Source organism: Eleginops maclovinus, chromosome 3 (assembly GCF_036324505.1).
Source record: "Eleginops maclovinus isolate JMC-PN-2008 ecotype Puerto Natales chromosome 3, JC_Emac_rtc_rv5, whole genome shotgun sequence".
Taxonomy (NCBI): domain Eukaryota; kingdom Metazoa; phylum Chordata; class Actinopteri; order Perciformes; family Eleginopidae; genus Eleginops; species Eleginops maclovinus.
The window spans coordinates 3,026,221-3,047,112 of NC_086351.1; the positions used below are offsets into that span (position 1 = coordinate 3,026,221).

Sequence of the window (20,892 nt, forward strand, 5' to 3'; positions counted from 1 at the left end):
GCAGTGTGTGTGAGGCACAGAGTATCCAGATTCCTCGGTTCTGATGCACTTCCTTTTCCTTAAACCCCGCCCCTCCTTGCTGCTACATCACGTCCAATCTGAGCTGAGTTAAATACAATAGAGTGGTGCGGTGAGGACGTCCCTTTGACAAAAAGCCAATGGGTTTATTTCTGAATATTTCAGGAAATAAGCTTGTTTATGATACTGTCACTCTTTGTTCAGCAGGATAATATCAACATCTTGTGTTTAGAAGTGTCTTCTAGTCACTTATCAGCAACTGGCGTATTTAAGACGTGTTAAAAGCTTCGGACATTCACCAGTGGGGTTTTGTGTTGCAAAACTATATAAGATCTCTGTTAACTATACATTTTATTTCACGCTTCTACCTCCAAAACAAACGGAAGGGTTAAAATGCTAACTCGTATCTTAGGACTCAATCCTGCACCACTCTATGGAGAATTGAAAACAACTCTGGATACAATGCATCTTTTCCAATGTAAGTCAATGGTAAAAAGTATTGATTTGGCCCAAGGGAAGCCACATCGCTGACACGGAAGTCATTGCACCGTCACTTGGCCTCTGCTAAACCTTGCGGGTCCCTCCCTGGAGGCTTGTTGTGTGCTCTCCCATGCTTACTTGATCCTGCTTGTTGCTGTGTTTGTGTGTGTTGTCCTCTCTGCTCTCAGGTGTAGGATGACCCACTCCTCGCCGTTCTGCTGCGCTCAGGTCTCTCCATGTTTTCACCGGGAACGCTCACACTGCCCACCGCCCGGCGATAATGTCCTGAGTGTATCAGATAGAGGCCCCGGCCAGCTGTCCACAGTCATTCTCCCCTGACACACACACACACACACACACACACACACACACACACACACACACACACACACACACACACACAGAGACACACACACTGTCAAGTAACACATTTCTCACTGGCCTCTGTGTAGCTGTGAGATTAGGCTGTTATGTGCTGGCGTGTGGAACCACAAAGCGGGGCGGGGTATCGGGGGATCTCTCTGTGTGTGTGTGGGTGTGGGTGTGTGTGTGTGTGTGTCTCATAATGGCCGCCTGGCTCATCAGGCTGAGAGGGAAACCGGAGGACGAGTTTAGATTAACTTGTCAGTGGGATGTTGTCTCTCTCTCTCTCTCTCTCTCTCTCTCTCTCTCTCTCTCTCTCTCTCTCTCTCTTTTCCCCCGGGGGGGCTGAGCAGTGGTGGGCTACCCCGATTGGTTGTGGCTTTCTCTGCTTGTAGTGATTTTTGTGAAGCACATACGTGGGGACGCACGCTATTGGTTGATTAATGGAATAATTTGCTGTTTTGGTTTTTAGAAATGTATTACCATTTAATCAATGAGGAAAAATGGGTTTTGCTCCATTTTTAGAATAAAATAAAACATATATATTAACAACAACTTAGAAATACAATTATACATTTTGCACTGCAAGTATTATTTTATATCATTACACAATGAATCTGTCAGATGTGTGAACTATAACAGAAGAGATGTGAGATTTCAAACTTTCTTTTTTTACTTTTTTGGTCTAAAATTGGGAAATAGTTTTTGTTGCTGCAGCATGTTAACAAAGCATTGCATATGAATCTAAAATATAATAGAAAATGACCAGTAAAAATAGTGTAAACACCAGTAAATCATATCAACAGTGGAAGGATAAACTGTGTATCTAAAAAAGATATACAGAATAAGTTTAAATCTGCTATAATATACGAAAGAATTATAAATGTGCGCTATGAAATGTGATAAGTAATTGCAGTTTTATGTTTAATTAACATGAGAATGCAAACAGAAAGACTTGAGTGCTATGCTTAATTTTTCAGGGTTGAAAAAAGGGCAACGGTAGTCTGGTTAATATAATATATATAAATTACGCTGTGACATTTTAGATTACATAAAGTATTTTTTAGAACATAAACCTAAAGTAAAAATGTGCTTTTTGTACTAGAATAAACATCAACAATTACTATGAAACCAAATGTGTACATACAATAAATACAGCGGTGTATTAGTCATGATTTAGAGTGTTTCAGTGGAACTTCTGATCGTCTCTCCGGTAAACACAGGATTTAAGTCGGTGCTTCTGTGATATTCTTTGTGCAGGTCTACAGATCCGTCCGTTAAACACACTCCATAAATCCGCATGCGTTTGACTAAGAAGTCCGGCCTTCACATATGGCTTAGCGCCCTTCCTGTACATATCTGAACCTGCTGCCGAGGTTAAGCAATACGGAGATCCCCTTACGGCGCTCCGCAGGGGGTCCCACACTCAGTTTGGGCTGTGTGTTTCTCTGTGGGGTCTTTTTTATTTTCCACTAAAGAGAGCTTCTAAAGCATGTGAGTGTTATGGGGATTGCCTTGCATCATTGGCTGATTAGGTGTATGCTGTCACAAGGGAAGGGAGGGGAGGGGGGGGGGGGTCGTGTCGTGTGCACCTTCTTGCTCACGTTGCAGGGGCAGCCCTATGGGGGGGGTGCCCTTCCAACCCCTCCACCCCTGTCCAAACAAGAGCAGTCCATCCAACACACACACACACACACACACACACACACACACACACACACACACACACACACAAACCCAATGACTGACTGGCAGGGAGGGTGCTGCTAAGGGCAACAAGTTGTGTGTGTGTTATTGGGTGTCTGCAGTTCTAATAAAGGAAAGCACTGCGTCCTTCACTGCCTCATCAGATGGCTTTGCTGTGAAGTGTCCACCAGTCAGATTTCCATCAGTGTGTGTATGTGTGTGTGTATGTGTGTGTCCGTCAGCCTGCAGTGGATGACTCGCAGCCTCTGGATCACCTGGAGTCTTCGGGGAGGACGCCATCTGTGTTTTCTGACTCGTTGAGAATGAGTTTATGGGAGAGTGAGAAACTTTAGAAGATGTTTATTTGACTTGGTGCAATGTGTGTGTGTGTGTGTATGTGTGTCTGGGTATAAAGATATAGATATAGGAGAAAGAGAGTGTGTCATTGGAAATGCTGGAGCGTCCAGCGAGGTTATTTTTGGATCAGTGACAGCGTGTCAATGGCTGCAGATGCGTCGCAAAGGAAGGCTCTGAGATACCAACAGACTCTGGTAAGTCGTTCCTAAATCTTCCTCTACCTGTTAGCTTGTTTGTGTTTTAAAATATACTTTCTTCCCCTCTTGTTTCATGCCTCTCCACCTGCTTCTCCCTCATCTTTCCATCTACCCACCTGTCACTTTTCTTACCATCCTTTAAGGCTCCTCTTGTCTTCCGTTTCAATAATTTTCTTCCACTTGCTTTTGTTTTTGTCTGCATGCTGCATCTTTTTTCTTCGACCAGCATTGCTTTGATTTACTTTCACTCTTCTCAATGCATAAACTCCTCCTTAAGCCCCTCTTTTAAATCAGTACTCCACATCTCCACCATCTTCCTCCTACATTCGCTCCCCTTCTTATACAATCTGCTACTTCATGTCAAGTTCATTTGAGCAGCCTTGGAACACATTTGTGCTCCCTCCCACGCTATGAAAGTGATAAACCCTCATCCCTGCAAAACTTCCCAGCATTACCCGGATTATATAGGTTATATCCTCTTCCATCTGTACGCCTCCTCGTCGAGCTGCAGCCTTGTAAAGTCATCGCTGTTTTTCATGTGTTGGTGGATATAAATACCGGTATACAGGAAACCTGAGCAGACAGGTTAGATGTACGTGTTGAAGTGAAGTCATGTCACTATATCCCCCGCTTCATCTGTTTAAATGCTCACCCAGAGTGACGGTCATTCCTCCCAGGAGCATCGTGTCGGCCATTCACTCGTGTTTCTTCCTCTAATAATCCCTGCTCTCTGCACCTGAAGCATTGTATAGTTTGCAGCAATCGATCTGAAGCATGGTTTATTGTTTTTAAGGGCAATTTCTGCAGAATTGTAAGAGAGAATGGCAGATACATGAGCAGCAAGGTCGGAGCAGCTGGTGTGTTTAGAGCGGCCCGACAAAGCGTGGAGGAGCAGTGAGTGTTGTTCCTTTCTCTTCATGGGACGATAGACCCTAAACAAATGTCCAATTCCCGTGAGGGTGTCAGATTTAAATAGGAAACTCAAATAACCACACTAAGCTTATTGTCACTCTTGAAAAGGTGTAACAGCGTTTTGGTTTGAGACAGAAAGGATATAAGAAAGCTTTGAAGAATATTTCAAATATATTGATTGAAAAGCAAATGGAAATGGCTGATAATGAATATATGTGTTATTTATCCAACTCATTCAGTATGAATACAAACTGAAAGTGTACAATAAAACAAAGTTGGAAAGCCAGAAAGCATAATCATTTATCCAATTGTATCATGTTGGGTAAAAGACCTCAATCCTATGGGGAAGTAACAACAAACAGTATGACAAACACATTTCAAAAAGTGTGTTCAAAAATAATAAGACAACAAAAAAAAGAAAGGAAATGTGCGAAACAAAAACATGCACAGTCTACAAAACAATGTGCTATATCCCTTTATAATCACCTTTTTAAGATAAATCAACGTCTACTTTCTCTATCCTACAAATGCATGTTATGTCATCTTTAATAAAATATCCCTGAAGTTGGATTTGTTGCGTCGAAGCCGAATGAATCTTCCGGGATGCTGTTGCAACAGGCGTCATGTTTTTAGCGTTCCCGGTATGTGTGGAGGTTAACGCTGGGTTACATTAGATCGGGAGGTGAAGGCGTTTAAGATTTCAACTCGTAATTAGTGAGGAGTCGCTTCACACTGAAATACGGCCTGTTAAAGTTCAGCTTTAATTAACATCTTACATTACGGGGTGCACAATGACACGTGGCAGTGTAAATGATGAAATGGAGAAAGAAAAACTCTGGGAAAATAAAAACACCTGATTTGTAAACCTTTTTTTTAGAAGTTTCCTGGAGATAACTTTATGCTTTCTTACACGTTTTATGGAAAATAGGACATTTCCTTGAAAGAAAAGCTCCATTTAAATCCAATTACTAATCATTTATCTATGGAACTCTCTGTACGAGTTGTTTTTTGCCTGCCTGACCTGCTGTGACTGAAAGGCGGTTACACAGGTATTTAATCGCCAGTTAATTTGAAGTGCACCAATTCAACACAGCGTCTAATTTCCTGTTGAGTTGGATTTAAGTAAAGGTTACACACACCGGGTACAGAGGGCCAATATTTTGTCATGGCCTTGGAATCAAAAGCTTTTTGACGTTGACCAGATGCTTATAAAGTTGGTGTCTTTATCTCGCTGCTATTTCCCCTTTCTGACATTCTTTCTAGGAAAATTCCTGGAAATCCTGAACCCATTAAATAAAGTGTCATTAAAACATTCTTCCCACTTTTAACTTTGACTTTAAAAGCAACCAATTATCTCTTGCCTGGTCTGTAAAGGTGTCTTTATTACTTCCAAGTCACACGGCTGTATTTGACCCTTAACCTTACCAAAGAGGAAGCAACCCTCTGTTGACTTGTGCCACACTGACAGACACACTCCAGCAGCGTGTGTGTGTGTGTGTGTGTGTGTGTGTGTGTGTGTGTCACATGGATGTTTGTGCTTGCTTTTATCCAGCTGCTTGTGTGTTATCAAACTGAGGTTGTGTGAGGGGATGAGTCTCTCTGCGAGGCGGCAGTGAAATATATCCCAAATGTTACTGGCTGCTGCTAAACGGGGTAATGTTCACCTGGCAAATGTGTCTCAGACTGGAATGACTGCGATGTAGACGATTAAGCCATTAAAGTTCACCTGACACCGCGGTCACTTGATTTCAGTTACAGAAGAGGCTGTAGTCAGGCTTGGGGAGTAAAGGATTAGACGTGACGTAATCAGGATACAAAGGAAAGGTAGCTGTATTCCCTCAGTTACATACAAGAAGACAGATTACAGTTACACGTCTTATCATTCGGGATTACTTGCAGGATTCAAAAGACTAAAAAGAGCATCCAGGGTTTGTCGTAAAGCATCAGATGTGACTCTCCTCTGTCAGCTGTTCTGTTCTGTAGGCTAATACTTAAAGTGGGAATCTATAAGTCTACTGCCTGAATCTGCTTCATGAGATCCTAACAATCTTTTGTTCGATCTTTTTCTTTTCAAAATCTCACTTTTCTTCCAAATTTAGATTTTTTTCTAAAAATTCTGACTTAATTTCAAAATGTCACCTTTTCTGCTAAATTCTGTCTATTTTTTACCTTTTATCTTTTAAATCGCAAAATAAAACATTCTGACTTATGTTCATGTCTACTTTTTCATAATTCAGACTTATTTTAAAAAATCAAAAATAGTAATTTTTTTCTCACAATTTCGACATTTTTGCCTTTTGTTAATTTTAACATGTTTGACTTTTTTCATGACTCTGAGTGGATCAGATGTTCTCTCTCCTCTGTCAGCTGTTCTGTAGGCTGATACTTTAAGTGTGAACCTATACGCCTACTGCCTGAATCTGCTTTTTCTTTTGTTCATTTGCTCTGTTTTTAATTCAGCAGGTGAACTATATGTTCATACAATAGTGTGTGTGAGCTTAACTGTGTGTGTTAAACTGAAACGGAGCATTTTCTGATTTTATTCCTGCTTTTTTTAAACGGTAGTATGTGCTCATGTGTTTCAGTGTTGGTGTAAAACTGCCTGAATATGCTTCATGAAAGGCAGTTTTTTTATGCTAAATATCTTGTTTTGTTCTGTTTTCTAACATAAATCTTTATTAGCATTGCATCTGATATTGAAGTAACCCAAAAGTAACAGAACGTAAACGCGTTACATCTCTTTTATATTGTGCTGCTCAGATTAGGTTACCGATAACATGTTTAAAGAGGCCCTGCTGTGCTTTTTGGGGATTTCCCTTTCCTGTAGTGTGTTCTATAGGTGTGTGTGCTCCCTGTGTTCCCTCAAGATAAATTTGTCTCTGACACACTACCCCCCCCCCCTGCCTGAAATGTGATGACACTATGTTTACTTCCGTAACATAGTGACATCACAATGCAACACTCGCGCTTCTATTGGCTAGCGCTCCAACACATTGTACGTGATAGGCTAAGGAGCGGGACATCTAAAAGGGGTTGACTTATAACAACACAGCTAACCAATCAGAGCAGACTGGGCTCTGGTTTCAGACAGAGGGTGAAAAGAGGTGCTGCAGCAGCAGTATGAGAAACGTAAAGAGCGTTCTGAACATTAAAGCATGGAGACATGTCCCAGGAGAGGAACAGAATACAAATATGATCCTGAAGATGATCATGATACGGCCCCTTTAAAATACCCCCCCCCTCCCCGGCTGTACCGTAGTTATTGAGCTGTTATTGAGGAGTAGTTACAAGATGAAACGCCATGTAAGCGTTGAACAATGTTGTCAATAAGGTGTCATTGTTTGTGTGTAAAGGTCAAAGTCCGCCGTCTGTCTGCAGCGGGGGGGGGGGGGTGGGCCTCCTGGGAGAGATGAGTAGCGCGAGAGACAAACAGCGTGAGAGAGGTGTGGAGAAGTGTGTCAGTGAACATTGGGTCACACTGCCGCCGCTAAATTTATCCACGAGTAGGGTTTCACCTCAGGGCCGGGGGGGTTGGATGGATGGGGACAAGGGGTGTTGAGAGGGAAAGTTTCAGAGGGAGAGAGGGGGAGAGAAAGGTGAAAGGCTTCAACATGAGTTCAATTGTAGGTGAGACGGGAAGGGGAAGTGCAAGGAATGTGTTCAAGGGCTTAGAAGGACATGACGATCTGATATTAATGTTGATATCTCACGGAGGGATTTTTTAAGAATTCCTCACTGGATATAAATCACAGTTTTATTTCTCAAAAGCATCTCAAGGTTAAGGTGAGACTAAGACATATTTGGATGATTTGTATGTTTGCTTTACAGATCTTTGGGGAACTCAAGCAAGTGCAATGAGTTAGTGTCTCAAAATGGACTAAATGTGTTTTTCTGGCCATTGAATCTAATGACACAACTTTAATGAGTTTGAGAAGGACATCGAGTCTTTAATTTAGCTACTAGAAATGTGAGGCTTTTACTGTACGTGCTAACCATCTAATATAACTTGTATAGTACGGGTCCCCAGCACATAGAAACTGCCATTGCTAATTTGTTGGGCAATTTGCACAATTAGCATAAGGGGCATTCATACAAATGAATGGCATGACAGTTCTGGAGTGTTTTGGGGGCTTATTGAGGATGCTGGATCTATTTCTGACATTTTCAGCATAAAAAATGGCATCTTTACGTAGAGATTGGCCATATTCGTGCTCCCTGTTGGCTGATTTTGACTAGCATGAGTAGTGTTGCATCCATCGGGAATAGAGAGATGAAAATGACTATCTCTACTCTGGACACGTTTTTTTTCCAGATAGATTATCAATCTGTCCCCTAACTCTTCAAAATCCACCCAAAATGAATCAAAATCAGCCCACAGAGAGGACACATATTGGCTGTATCTGGTTAGACTGCACACAGCAGAGCACACAGTGAAATTAGTCCTCTGCATTTAACCCATCCTAGTACTAGGAGCAGTGGGCAGCTACCGTGCAGCGCCTGGGGAGCAATGGGGAGGGGGGATTGGAGATGTCCGGTGCCTTGCTCAAGGGCACCACAGCAGGGCCTAGGAGGTGAACTGGGTCCTCTCCAAGTAGCAGTCCACTTTCCATATTTCAAGTCTGTTCGGGGACTTGAACCGGCAACCCTCTGATTCCCAGTCCAAGCCCCTACTGACTGAGCCACTGTTAAAACTGCCAGTTTGGATCCTAAATGGACTCAACATCCTATACAACCCGACAGAATTGTCCAAATCGGCCAATAATATTTTTAGCTAGTGTCCCAATTGGCTTTAAAGGTAATTAATGCTAATTGTGCAAACTGCCAAACATATTCAAGTTATCATCTGGCAGTTTTTATGCACAAGTACTATTCTTTTTTTTAAACAAAACTTAGGTGTACTCAACATTTCTGGTTTCACAACAGGACTGTGAGCTGGCAAAAAAGCAGGTGTAATTATTAAGATTAATGATGCCTGTGATCCATTTCTGTTCTGGTTTCTAGCATGTTGTCTCACAGGCTTCGTTAAACAACTTAAGTCCAAGGGTCTGTGTTCTTCTCCCTCCTCTTTTTGCCTCCATAGTGTTTGAAATAAATCAAGCTGACATGGTTGCAGGTGACAAAGCATCCAAACCCAGGGGTAAATGAAATCGCAGCAGTCTACTGAACTCTACTGTGTTTCTGCAGAGGAACGCAGACTGGAGACCAGCAGCGCTTTGGTCCCACGAGATTTAGAAACCATGTGAGATCGCTGGGTCACAACAGAACCGTCACTGACCCATTTTAGACCCAACAGCTGGGGAACAACTTGTCTAAAAATACAATTTTAGCCCAAAAAGTGTTCATCTGTTTATTTGGCACATCCTCTTTTACAGGCTGCATTTTCTGGCCTTATCACAGGAGGCTAATGTTCATGGCGTTATTAAAACAACACCTTAATGGATTTCTTTTTTTCATCGGCACACCCGTCCACAAGGATGAACTAATTACCTTTCAGAGGTCAAAAGGTCACTCTAGTATTGGCCATAACTATAAGAATTGGTACTCTAATTTCAACACAATTTCAAACAAATGTTTTATAGGTTAAAATTACAAAGTTTGTCGACCCTTCTTAGTTACTTATCCTTTTTGTTCCTAACTTGTTAAGTCAGTTTAATGATAACAGTAGCATGCAGGTATTTGTTTTAAATACAGCATGAGGCGCTAACGTCACTTCCGGTTCAAATTAAGCCCCGCCCACTTTCCAGTGAAAATCCTGCATCAGAGCGAAGCGGAAAATAATAGTGTCTTCATGTCTTGAAGCTGCTGAGTCATATATTGCACCTCAAACAACAAATAAATCCAGAGGTTTCTTTACTTCCTCTCCAGAAAAAAGGAGAGTAAAAGAAAGGATCAGAAATCTCAGTCTCAGTGTCAGTCTGCTGCCTGCCACTCGTCCCCCGGCAGACCCACCGGACATCCATCCCCTATTTATTCTCCATAAGCTGTCTCTGCCGTCTGACCAGACACCTGACCCCATCCTCATATTTCTGGACTCATTATATAGTTTTTGACGAATATAAATATTGTTTTCTGGCATCACTTTAACATTTTACGTGGGAAATCAGCAAGTGACGTCTCCAAGTTGTTTTGACCAAATTATTTATTATTACAAAATACAGAAAAGGAGCGACTCCTCAAATTTGAGAAACTAGACGTGGCTATCGTGAGCCTCAAACAGTGTGTCAGGCTTCTCTTCTAGGTAATCAAACATACTGTTATACCCTTTGTTATCATGGCACCGCTGTCCTTGAAAGAGTACATTCATTCTTTTCCCAACAATATCGTTAGTATATTCGCTCGATAAACGACTGAAATGATGAATGATTTCTTCATTAGTTGCAGATTCATTTTGAGGGAAGTTTTTTTGTCAGGGTTGGGTGATTCTGGGTGATTTCTCAACAGCACTTTAAAGGATCTTCTTTAAATCTCGTACAGATGTCCACAAGGATTCATTTGGTACACTTCAGGGGTCAAAGGTCAAGGTCACCTCAGATACATTTCTAGTCAAAACTCAAGTTTTAATCTCTTAATTCAACAAATGTCAAAAGCAACTGATAATGACTCTAGGGTGTTTATAGTTAGCTAGTTTTTTACTTATTTATTTGTTTTGTTACTTAAATGTCGAGTTTCGTAGCTACGTGCAGTGTTTACCTGTAGAGCGTCTCGTCTCAGTACATATCCTTGAGCGCTTTAACACCCTAATTTGAGCGACCGCTGCCAGCAACATGTGTGCAGGCTTTACTGAAGCATGTTATCTATGTGGAAGGCACTTTTATAGTTCAGTACAGCATCATCCGCCCTGTCCCGCACAATGTTAATATGGCTGTAGCCTCTACTCCGTCAGCAGGTATTATGTATCGTTTAAGATCCGCCTGCAGGAATCCACCCTCTGAATTAAGAGCTGATGACAATTTATTGTTAAGCTTCGACTGTCTCTATTAACCTCTACTGCTGTGTGTGTGTGTGTGTGTGTGTGTGTGTGTGTGTGTGTGTGTGTGTGTGTGTGTGTGTGTGTGTGTGTGTGTGTGTGTGTGTGTGTGTGTGTGTGTGTGTGTGTGTGTGTGTGTGTGTGTGTGTGTGTGTGTGTGTGTGTGTGTGTGTGTGTGTGTGTGTGTGTGTGTGTGTGTGTGTGTGTGTGTTTGTGTGTCATACCTGTCAGTCACGCAGCTCCATACTGTAGTGAGGCAGGTAAAGCAGGTACAGTGTGTGACCCTCAAAAAGACAGGGAAGGACAGATGTAAGACACAGGTCTGCAGAGAGGGAGAGGGCAGTGTGTTAAAGAAGGAGAGCGGTCTGCAGGGGGAACAGCAGGAACATGAGGGAGCGCATCAACACTTTTGAAACTGTTCTGAATATCGATCAATTTCTGGTAAGGTTTATTGTCTTGTATATGGAAGTGTTGCCGCCTAAAGGTGGAACAATTTTGACGAGGACAGATGCATTTCTGAGTGGGATAAGAGGAGAAAGAGGGTCAATTTGTAGGGTTAAAGATATCAGGAGAAACTGCGATTACAGATAATGGTGAATATTGAAATTCCAATATGAATTGCGATAAATACACAGATATTATGACAAACCTCGTGTATTTCTAAAGCATATCATACTATTAATTTATACTACCTCTGCCGATATATGTACTTTTTCTATTTCCATTCATTTAATTTCTATTTTATTATATTTTTAAACTAATGTTCCAGGAAAACAATTTCCCAACTTGGGATAAATACAGTATACTGTATGTAATAACATAATATAATTGGATATAATCTCAGTTATAATACAAAACTAAATCAAATAAGGAAAAATTAAGAAAATCATTCTTTTTAAACTGTCTAAAGTAAAGTCTATTGACCATAAAGACCATAAAATAATTAAAATAAAGATGCTTCTTACATTTTACAGTACAGTTTACTACCTGTACTCTTCTTCACGCAGCTTTATCTTGCTAGTTGACTCAACATTAACGATGCTAAAAGATATGTTTTCCAGCCCTACACTTTGAATTCATGTTTACCAAACTTATTATACGTAACCGCTGTGTGTCGGGTGTGAAGGGCCTCCACAGTCGTGTTTTTCCTGGATTACTCGCTGCACTAATTTGAACTGCGGTCTCATGCATAACACATTTTACAGTCGGGTTTGTTTTCCTCTCCTGGCCTCGCCGACGCGCTGTAATTAGAACATGACAGCTTGAACAGTGTTTGGACGAGCCGTGGAAATGTTATTGTGCAGCTTAATTAGTGTATACATACGGAGACAAGTGCTTGTGTGTCTGTGTGTGTGTGTGTGTGTGTGTGTGTGCGTGTGTGTGTCTAGGAGAGAGGGTTTGTGGGTGGGTGGGTGTGTGTGTGTGTAGGGGGGTAATCTCCTGATCTATCTGTCAGTGAGCGGGTCAGATTTTATCATTAACCTTGTGCTGCGGGACAAGGCTGTATTGTTGTAAGGCCTCACCACACACACACACACACACACATACACACACACACACACACACACACACACACACACACACACACACACACACACACACACACACACACACACACACACACACACACACACACACACACACACACGCTACACGAAGAAACATAAATTTAGCACTTTCATAAACACACACAAAAACCAATTTAGCATACTTAAGAAGCCCCCCCCACACACACACACACACACACACACACACACACACACACAGATATTTATGAATATGCAGTGCTGACTCTCTCTCATGAGGGACGCAGGAATGTGTTATTATTTTTTTAATTAACTCTCAAAGTCACACTGCCCTTCAACCCCGGCATCTATTAGCAGCTCTCGCTAAGACTGAAGCTCTCTCTCCCTCTGTCTCTCACTCTCGCTCTCTTAAAGTCAAATTCCATTCCATTTATTGGCATGACTATAGTGACATACAGTATTGCCAAAGCATTGTACATGATGATTACAACATGCATCATGTATACACATATACATTTAGACCCCTTTCTGCTCATTTCAGGTTCATATCAGTATGTACTGTCTCTCCTGGGACATGTCCCCACGCTTTAATGTTCAGAAAGCTCTTTATGTTTCTCATACTGCCTGTGCTGCAGCACCTCTTTTCACCCTCTGTCTGAAACCAGAGCCCAGTCTGCTCTGATTGGTTAGCTGACAGGCTCTGTTGTGATTGGTCAGCTGCTTAGAGATGTCCCGCCCCTCAGCCTATCACGTGCAATGTGTTGGAGCGATAGCCAAAAGAAGAGAGAGTGTTTTATAGTGATTTCATTATGTCATGGAAGTAAACAAAGGGGTCCAATGTAGTTGTTTCAGGCAGTGGGGGGGATCACCCTCTGGAGAGAACACAGGGATTTTATCCTTTGCAGACCATTTACATGCACACAAACCTATATAACACACTACAGGAAAGGGAAAAACCCAAAGAGCGTAGACGGGCCTCTTTAAGAAAAGGACAATGAACGTGTTTTCTAATAAATTGGACTAAAACATCCCCCCATCCCCCGCTGCATCCCTCAACCCCATACTGTGACAAAAATATTATTTTGCAACTGTATTTACATTTATTACATTCTAGAAAACATACTTTATTGATCCCATCGGGGGAATTCAGTTTTCAATCTGTGCACACATGCATCAAAAAGGACCTGGACACATTAGTCCTAAAATACACACGTGTATTATTTAATTCAGAGGTGTCAGAGCGAAGGGGGCTGCCATGTTTTAAATCCCAGGAGGTGAACTGGCACCTCTCCAACTACCACTCAACACTACCTGGGACTCGAACCAGCGACCATCTGGTTCCCCTGCCAAGTCCAGTGACATGATAATCACAGCATGCCAAGACAGTTTTCCTTGGAGTTCCTCTTGTATTTCTTGTGTTTTACAGTCAGAGTATCAACCTATTAAAGCCTGTCCTGAAGGGCGGATATAGGAATGAATACAGAGCTTTTTCTCAGCGCCAGAAGCATCATTTAACACAGGCTTTGTGTTCCTCTAACAAATCCAAGACAAGAATACTTTCTCCATGTTCTCCATCCCCCGGGAGGACAACACTCTTACAGTATGGAGCAGGAGAAGCTAATAATGAGGAGTGTAAGTTGTACAGTAACGCCTGACTACTTTCATGTGTCCGCAGAGAGAAGGGGTGGGGGGGGAATCATAAGACTCTACGAGGGGAGTCTTGCTGGGAGCAAATGAGAGCAGTAAAGGGAGAGAGCGATTTGTCCTCTGGTGTTCTGACCCGTAGTGGGAAGGTCGTCCGAGTCAGACAATGTGAGGGAGTGTGTGAAAGTGATGTCACTACACACACAAGGTTACGTGTTGCCATGTAGATAAAGGCTGAAAAATGGAGACAGGGAAGATTGAATGGCAGGGTTTTAAAAGCCTCTCACGCTGTCGGTGTCTTTACGTCTCCTTTTTATGAGATTTACTTCCCTTTTTTTTTACATTTCAGGGATTTTTTAAATGGCAATACATCAGCAAAAGATTGTTTGAATTCCAATAAAAAGTCCATCATAGCTTCTAAGAGTCCAAGGTAACGTCTTCAAATTGAGTTGTGGTTCTAATAAACAGAGGAAATAACAAATCCTCAAAAGTGAGAAAAGGCATTCTGTGAAACTTTTGTATTTTTGAAATATACTGAAATATTTCATTTAAGATAGGGTGACCAGATTTGAGGTGGCGAAAAAGAGGACACTTGCGATTGTTGGGGGAGAAGTCTAAGTACAGTAGACTTCTGTGCAAATCGCCATTCAATTTAAGTACACGCTTAATGGCCCCATGAAAAACTGTGAAAACCGGACGTTTTCATGAATTTATAAAACCCCCCCGGACGCTCCGGACAGGACATAAAAAGAGGACATGTCCGGGCAAAAGAGGACGTCTGGTCACCCTATTTAAGATGAATGTTTACAGCGCAACAATTACATTTGTCTATAGAAATATAAACGACTGTAATAAACAACAACAACTCCAAATGAAAGTCACTTTTGAGATGAGTAATTGTGAGTATTTGTTTGTGATTCATCAATTCACAAATGCTATTGAATATGGCAATTACGTCCTGTGTTTAATCACTAACATTGGCGAGTTAATTCACTAACTAACCACTACTGTGTGCTCTCCGACAGAAGTGGACAAAGTACTTTTATTGAAGTCAAAGTCGGAAAACTACGGTCTTATTATGTTATTAATTATCAGCATCAAAGCGCTCGTTCTACTTAGGTCCATTTCAGAATGATATCTACTAAATTGCATCCATTGCCAGCTTATAATGTACAAATATACTGCCGTCTAAGCTTGGTTCTTTATACTCAACCTGAGTGGCAATCTTCTGCTAACGTTCTTGCTGCAGTTACCACACATACATGTACCAATAATGTTTGCATCTGAATTGATTAGTGGTATAAAGAAGTATGCTTCTCTTTGCAAACTGGACTATAACATCACACTACATTTCACTTCTATATTTAATGTAATATTCCATTCATTGCACTCCTATGTATATAACATCCTGCTTTATATCGTGTTTATTTGTCAGACAGTTTATATATTCTTTACCTCATAGTCAACTGTATGTATACTTTTCCTCTAGTGCCGGTTTATTTCTATTTGTACTTTGAGATGTTTATATTTTAGAACTACTACTTTTTCATTTCTGATTATGTGTAACACCTTGTTTTGTTTTAAGCTGTTGCAGCAACATTGTTCCCCAGTTTGGGATTAATCAAGTACTTATCTCATCTTTCAATAGAAATGTAGAGACCAAGGACCTCTAAATCGTGCAGTACAGCACCTGATTTGATGATTATTGGGAATTTAAAATCACCTCAACACCTCAAATGAAAACATCATATATATGATATAGAGATATTATATTCCCAAGGTTCACACTACAGACACTGAGTCATTGAACTTGGTTACTGTGCAGTATGATAGGTAAAAACAAAGAGACGTGAAGGCTGATAAGGATTGAAACACACACAGTGCATCAGTCGCCGTTGTTGAGGAGTTTAAAAGGAGAATATATCTTGGATTTAGTTGTAATTTGACGTCTTCTGTGGTATAACATGTCTGAGGGAGGTAAAGTGTTTCGGATTCATGTGAGCAGAGCACAAATCTGTCCCTGGTTTTTTGACGGCGTCTGGTGCCAGATCGTGTTTGATGAAGGTGATGGATCGGTGCTTTGGTGTTAATGTGTACAGCAGCAGAGGAGGTAGAGGAGGTGGAGGAAGTGTAGGGCAGGAGCAGATCCACATCATGATGAAGAGAAGTGACGAAGAACAGGTAAAGAGCTGCTGACCAAAGGCTTCAGAAGCTGGAGGGGATTTTTTACTCTGCTGTTAGTGATCTTGTCCTTTCATCACAGGTTACTTTAATGGATCAGTTCCCTTAATGGTGAGAGCTTCAATAGGATGTTTGTGCCTGGGAAGATCAACCAAGGGTCTTTATGTTAAATGTTCTCTGGGAGGATGCTATCTTATTTCTGTGGAACAACAAATCCTAATTTTATTCCTGGAAACATTTAATTTCTGTGAATTAATTCTCAAAATCTGTGGAAAAGTGCAGCCTGTTTCTCTTGTAGTTTGTCCAGCATGTCATTTTGAAACACAACTTGCTTTTTTGGGCAAAATACAGATGTGGTAATGGAGCTCAGATTTCAGCCATGAGCAGAGGAGCTAATACAGATGAGATATACAGAGGAGTATTATATATTTCATAATGAAGCTATTATGGTAAGATGTTCAAACACTCATGTTTTACTCACAGAGGTGGGAGAAGTACTCAGGTCTTGTACTTGAGTAAAAGTAGAAGTACTCAGATCTTGTACTTGAGTAAAAGTGGAAGTACTCAGATCTTGTACTTGAGTAAAAGTAGAAGTACTCAGATCTTGTACTTGAGTAAAAGTAGAAGTACTCAGATCTTGTACTTGAGTAAAAGTAGAAGTACTCAGATCTTGTACTTGAGTAAAAGTAGAAGTACTCAGATCTTGTACTTGAGTAAAAGTAGAAGTACTCAGATCTTGTACTTGAGTAAAAGTAGAAGTACTCAGATCTTGTACTTGAGTAAAAGTAGAAGTACTCAGATCTCATACTGCCTGTGCTGCAGCACCTCTTTTCCCCCTCTGTCTGAAACCAGAGCCCAGTCTGCTCTGATTGGTTAGTTGGTTGGCTCTGTTGTGATTGATTGGTCAACCGCTTAAAGATGTCCCGCCCCTTAGCCTATCCCGTACAATGTGTTGGAGTGCTTGCCAACCGAAAACATGTTGCATAGTGATGTCACTGTGATAGTGAGGTTAATGAAGGAGTCCGTTTCAGAGTTTCAAAATCTGTGCAGAAGATCTCCCAATAAAACAGATTGCACTAACTCTTCTGTACCATCATCATGTGAGTGTTTCCAGGTCAAACACCAGGGTAGATTGGTGTTGCACCTTTCACTTCCCAGTCGGTGGAAGTCAAAATGGGCAGGTTCTGCCTCTGGTCGTTGGGCCTCATGTTGTGTCAGCTCTCCTTTCCCGTGTGAACATGAGACGGACATGTTGGCAGCCAGCTCTTCCTATGATTTAGCCTCATGCTATATACCGTGAGCCAGGGATCTATAGGTTTCAGTTGCACGTCATACCAGCCAGTGTTGCTCCTCAGATCCTTTACTTAAATAAAAGTAAAAATACCAGGGGCTTAAAATACTCCATTACATGTTAAAGTCCTGATTCTACACAATGGCCCATTTCAGAGTAATATATCTGCATACATACATAAATAAAGTCAGGAATATTATCAGCTAAATGTACTTCACAGCACTGCTTTAAACTACTTATCATGCATTTCTTACACAGTACCACTAACTTTCCTGTCGTGTAGTGCAGTAAAAAGTAACATATGTGGCTCTGAAATGTAGTGGAGTACAAGTATAAAGTAGCATAACATGGAAATACTTTTAATAAAGTGCAAATATGCCCTAAAAATACTTGAATAAATGTACTTCCCACCACTGATAGCTGCTCCTGGATCGGCACTATTTTACGGCCCCTATGGTTTTAACGAGCGCTGTGCAAACTGATCGCACCGGATTATCGCGTGTCGTGTTTTCTATACGTGTGTGTGTGTGTGTGTGTGTGTGTGTGTGTGTGTGTGTGTGTGTGTGTGTGTGTGTGTGTGTGTGTGTGTGTGTGTGTGTGTGTGTGTGTGTGTGTGTGTGTGTGTGTGTGTGTGTGTGTGTGTGTGTGTGTGTGTGTGTGTGTGTGTGTGTGTGTGTGTGTGTGTGTGTGTGTGTGTGTGTGTGTTGCATGTTTAAAGTGCGCACATAGTCGGAAGGGGAAGATGTGGAATGTCTTCCAGGATCTCCTCCTCTGGCTCCTCTACAGCCTCCTCTCGGGGAGGGGGTTTTTCCGATCTCCATGCCCGTTCTGTCTATTCCTGTCCGCCAGGGTATTCAGGTTGGTGTGTATCCCTTACACACACGCCGCACATTCCCCATCTCTTTCTCGTTATCTCAAGACTCTTCGCACAGGATCTGGTTTTATCCTTCCCTCAGGTGTCAGTTTTCTCTTTCTCTTCTGTCTAGATTTCCTTCCCTGCAACTATAGGCCGGAGTAACGTGTGATTTCTCTCTGATTTTGGTGTCATTGTTCCTCTTTGGTTCAGTCTTGAGACTCTTTGCACTGGATCTTGTTTTATACTTGCCACAATTCTCAGTTATAAGAGGTAATTGTTCCTCTCTTCACACTTCATCTTGTTCTTATTCCCTGCAACCCTTAGCAGGCCCAAGAAATGGGTTATTTATTGATGATTTTTGCATCACAGTCAGTGTTTCCATTTGTTTTCTATTATCCAAAGACTTTTTGGACGCTCTTCTTTATGTTTTTCTCCACTCCAACACCAAGTCAAGTGAAAAAAATCAAGGATTTCTTGTAGCTTTTTTGTGTCTTGTCACCATTTCCTTTTGGTTTCAAGAGTCTTTGCTGTAGATCTAGTTGTATCCTTTATATTTCTTCCTTTTCTTCTTCTTCTCTTGTCTTGCATCTGCATTTCCTTCTCTGCCTTCCATGAAAGACCAAAAAACACGTCATTTCTTTCAGATTTTTGTGTCATATTGATCAGAAGGAGAGGACAGTGAACTGCAGATTAAGACAAATAGAAGGGTGGACTCACATATTGAATCAAGTCAGCAATAGGGTCTCATACCTTGTTAGTTTTTACCCGTGGTTACATCTTTTTCTCGCACTAGTTTTACTTTTATACTTTTCTCAAGTCTGAGTTGTCAGATCTTCTTATATCTTGCATCTTTTATTAATCGACCGCAGGAGGAGAGGACCAGATTGATTTTGAGTCATATTGATTCTCAGTATTGCTCAAGACACTCTGCACTGTGTCTAGTTTTATCCAGTTCTCAAGTCTCAGTTTTCAAAGTATTACTCCTTCTCTTTTTGTCTTCTTCTCTTCTATCTTGTTTCACTTCTTTGCATCCCCTATAAGGCCCATGAAACGTTGTTGTTGCTTTTAATGTCCCATTAAGGGTTACTGTCTATCTTTGGTTCCATCTCTTTCCTGTTATCTCATGACTCTTTGCACATAATCTAGTTTAATCCTTCTCCCAGGTCTCAGCTGTCTGCAGTACTTCTGCTGCTCTTATTCTCTTCCATTTTTCCTTCCCTGCAATCCTAGAAAGACCAAAGAAACGTGTGATTTTTTGTTGATTTTTGTGTCGTATCGATTGGGTTTCTATCTCTTTTTGGGCTGGATCTACTTTTTTCCTTTTCCAAAGTCTCAGTTTTCAAAGTATTTCTCAGGAATTCTTTGCTAAACTCTTTCTTAGAAGTAGTTTCTTTGCATTATTCAAGGTCTGAAACCACTCCACAATTTTAGTGTTTGACCAGTTTTCATTTTCTGCAAATAAATCAAAAATATTTGACATTTATCAAAGGTATTTTCTTATTTTCGTGACCCAATTCTGCACATGTTTTCCATTTCTACAACCCCGAGAAGACCACAGAAATGAGTGATTTATTTTTGTATTTTGTGTCGTGTTGTTTGTCACTGTTTTCCTCTGGTTCAATCTCTTTCTCGTAATGTCAAGACTCTTTGCACATAATCTAGTTTTATCCCTTTCCCAAGTCTCAGTTTTCAAAGTATTTCTCCTTGCTGTTCTTCTCTTGCATTTAGTTTTTCTTGGAACTAGTTTTATATTTCTCAGTTGTCAGAGGCATTTCTTTAAGTATTGATTCTTAGAAGTTGTTTTCTTTGCATGATTCAAGGTCTGAAACCACTCCACATGTTCTGCAAATAAGTCCTCTAAATGACTAAAGTATTAGTTTGAAAAATGTGTCTCACTTCTCTTCTGTCTTGCATTCTGTTTACTTCTCCCTGAGAAGGCCGATGTAAACTGAGACTCACTGTTCCCCTCTGGTTGCAGCTGTACGGCGAGTACAGGGAGCAGCTGGGAAGCTTTGCCAGACGGGAAGCTGCCCGTTTACTGACAGAGAGACAATGGAAGAGGCAGGCGGGGGAGAACAGCTCCGGCCGCAGAGGTCTTGGCCGGCGGCACCAACTCCACCACCCCACATCCCTGGAGTCACATCCCAGCCACGTGTCGTCCACCAAGAAGCCTCGGCCCTACTCCAAATGCCAAGGTGAGCAGCAGGAGTCATCCACATTCAAAGGGAGGAATCAGATCCTTGACTTCAGTAAAAGAATAAAAACTATGCTCCTAAAACATTTAATTGCAAGTAAAAAGTCAGGGATTCAAAATGTTAATTAAAGAGTAAATAATATCCAAACGATACGCTCCCGTAAACTACAGACGTTACATAGAAAGCTGCAGAAAGGTTGTTTTTCTTACCGTTGATGTG

General features: G+C 41.3%; 1 protein-coding gene across 2 annotated transcripts in view; it reads left to right on the top strand.

Annotated features, from left to right (window-relative positions):
* Positions 1–2,780: 2,780 nt before the first annotated feature.
* clcn1b (chloride channel, voltage-sensitive 1b) overlaps positions 2,781–20,892 on the top strand; it is a 50,588-nt gene continuing 32,476 nt past the window's right edge. The window contains exons 1-2 of one of the 2 annotated variants that reach the window (XM_063878271.1): positions 2,781–3,098; positions 20,457–20,673. In XM_063878271.1, the coding sequence (XP_063734341.1) occupies positions 3,048–3,098; positions 20,457–20,673 (268 nt within the window). In that variant the 5' untranslated portion in view covers positions 2,781–3,047. Of the gene's footprint in view, positions 3,099–18,393; positions 18,481–20,456; positions 20,674–20,892 lie in introns of those variants that run through there. The other variant, XM_063878272.1, reaches the window with a different exon arrangement.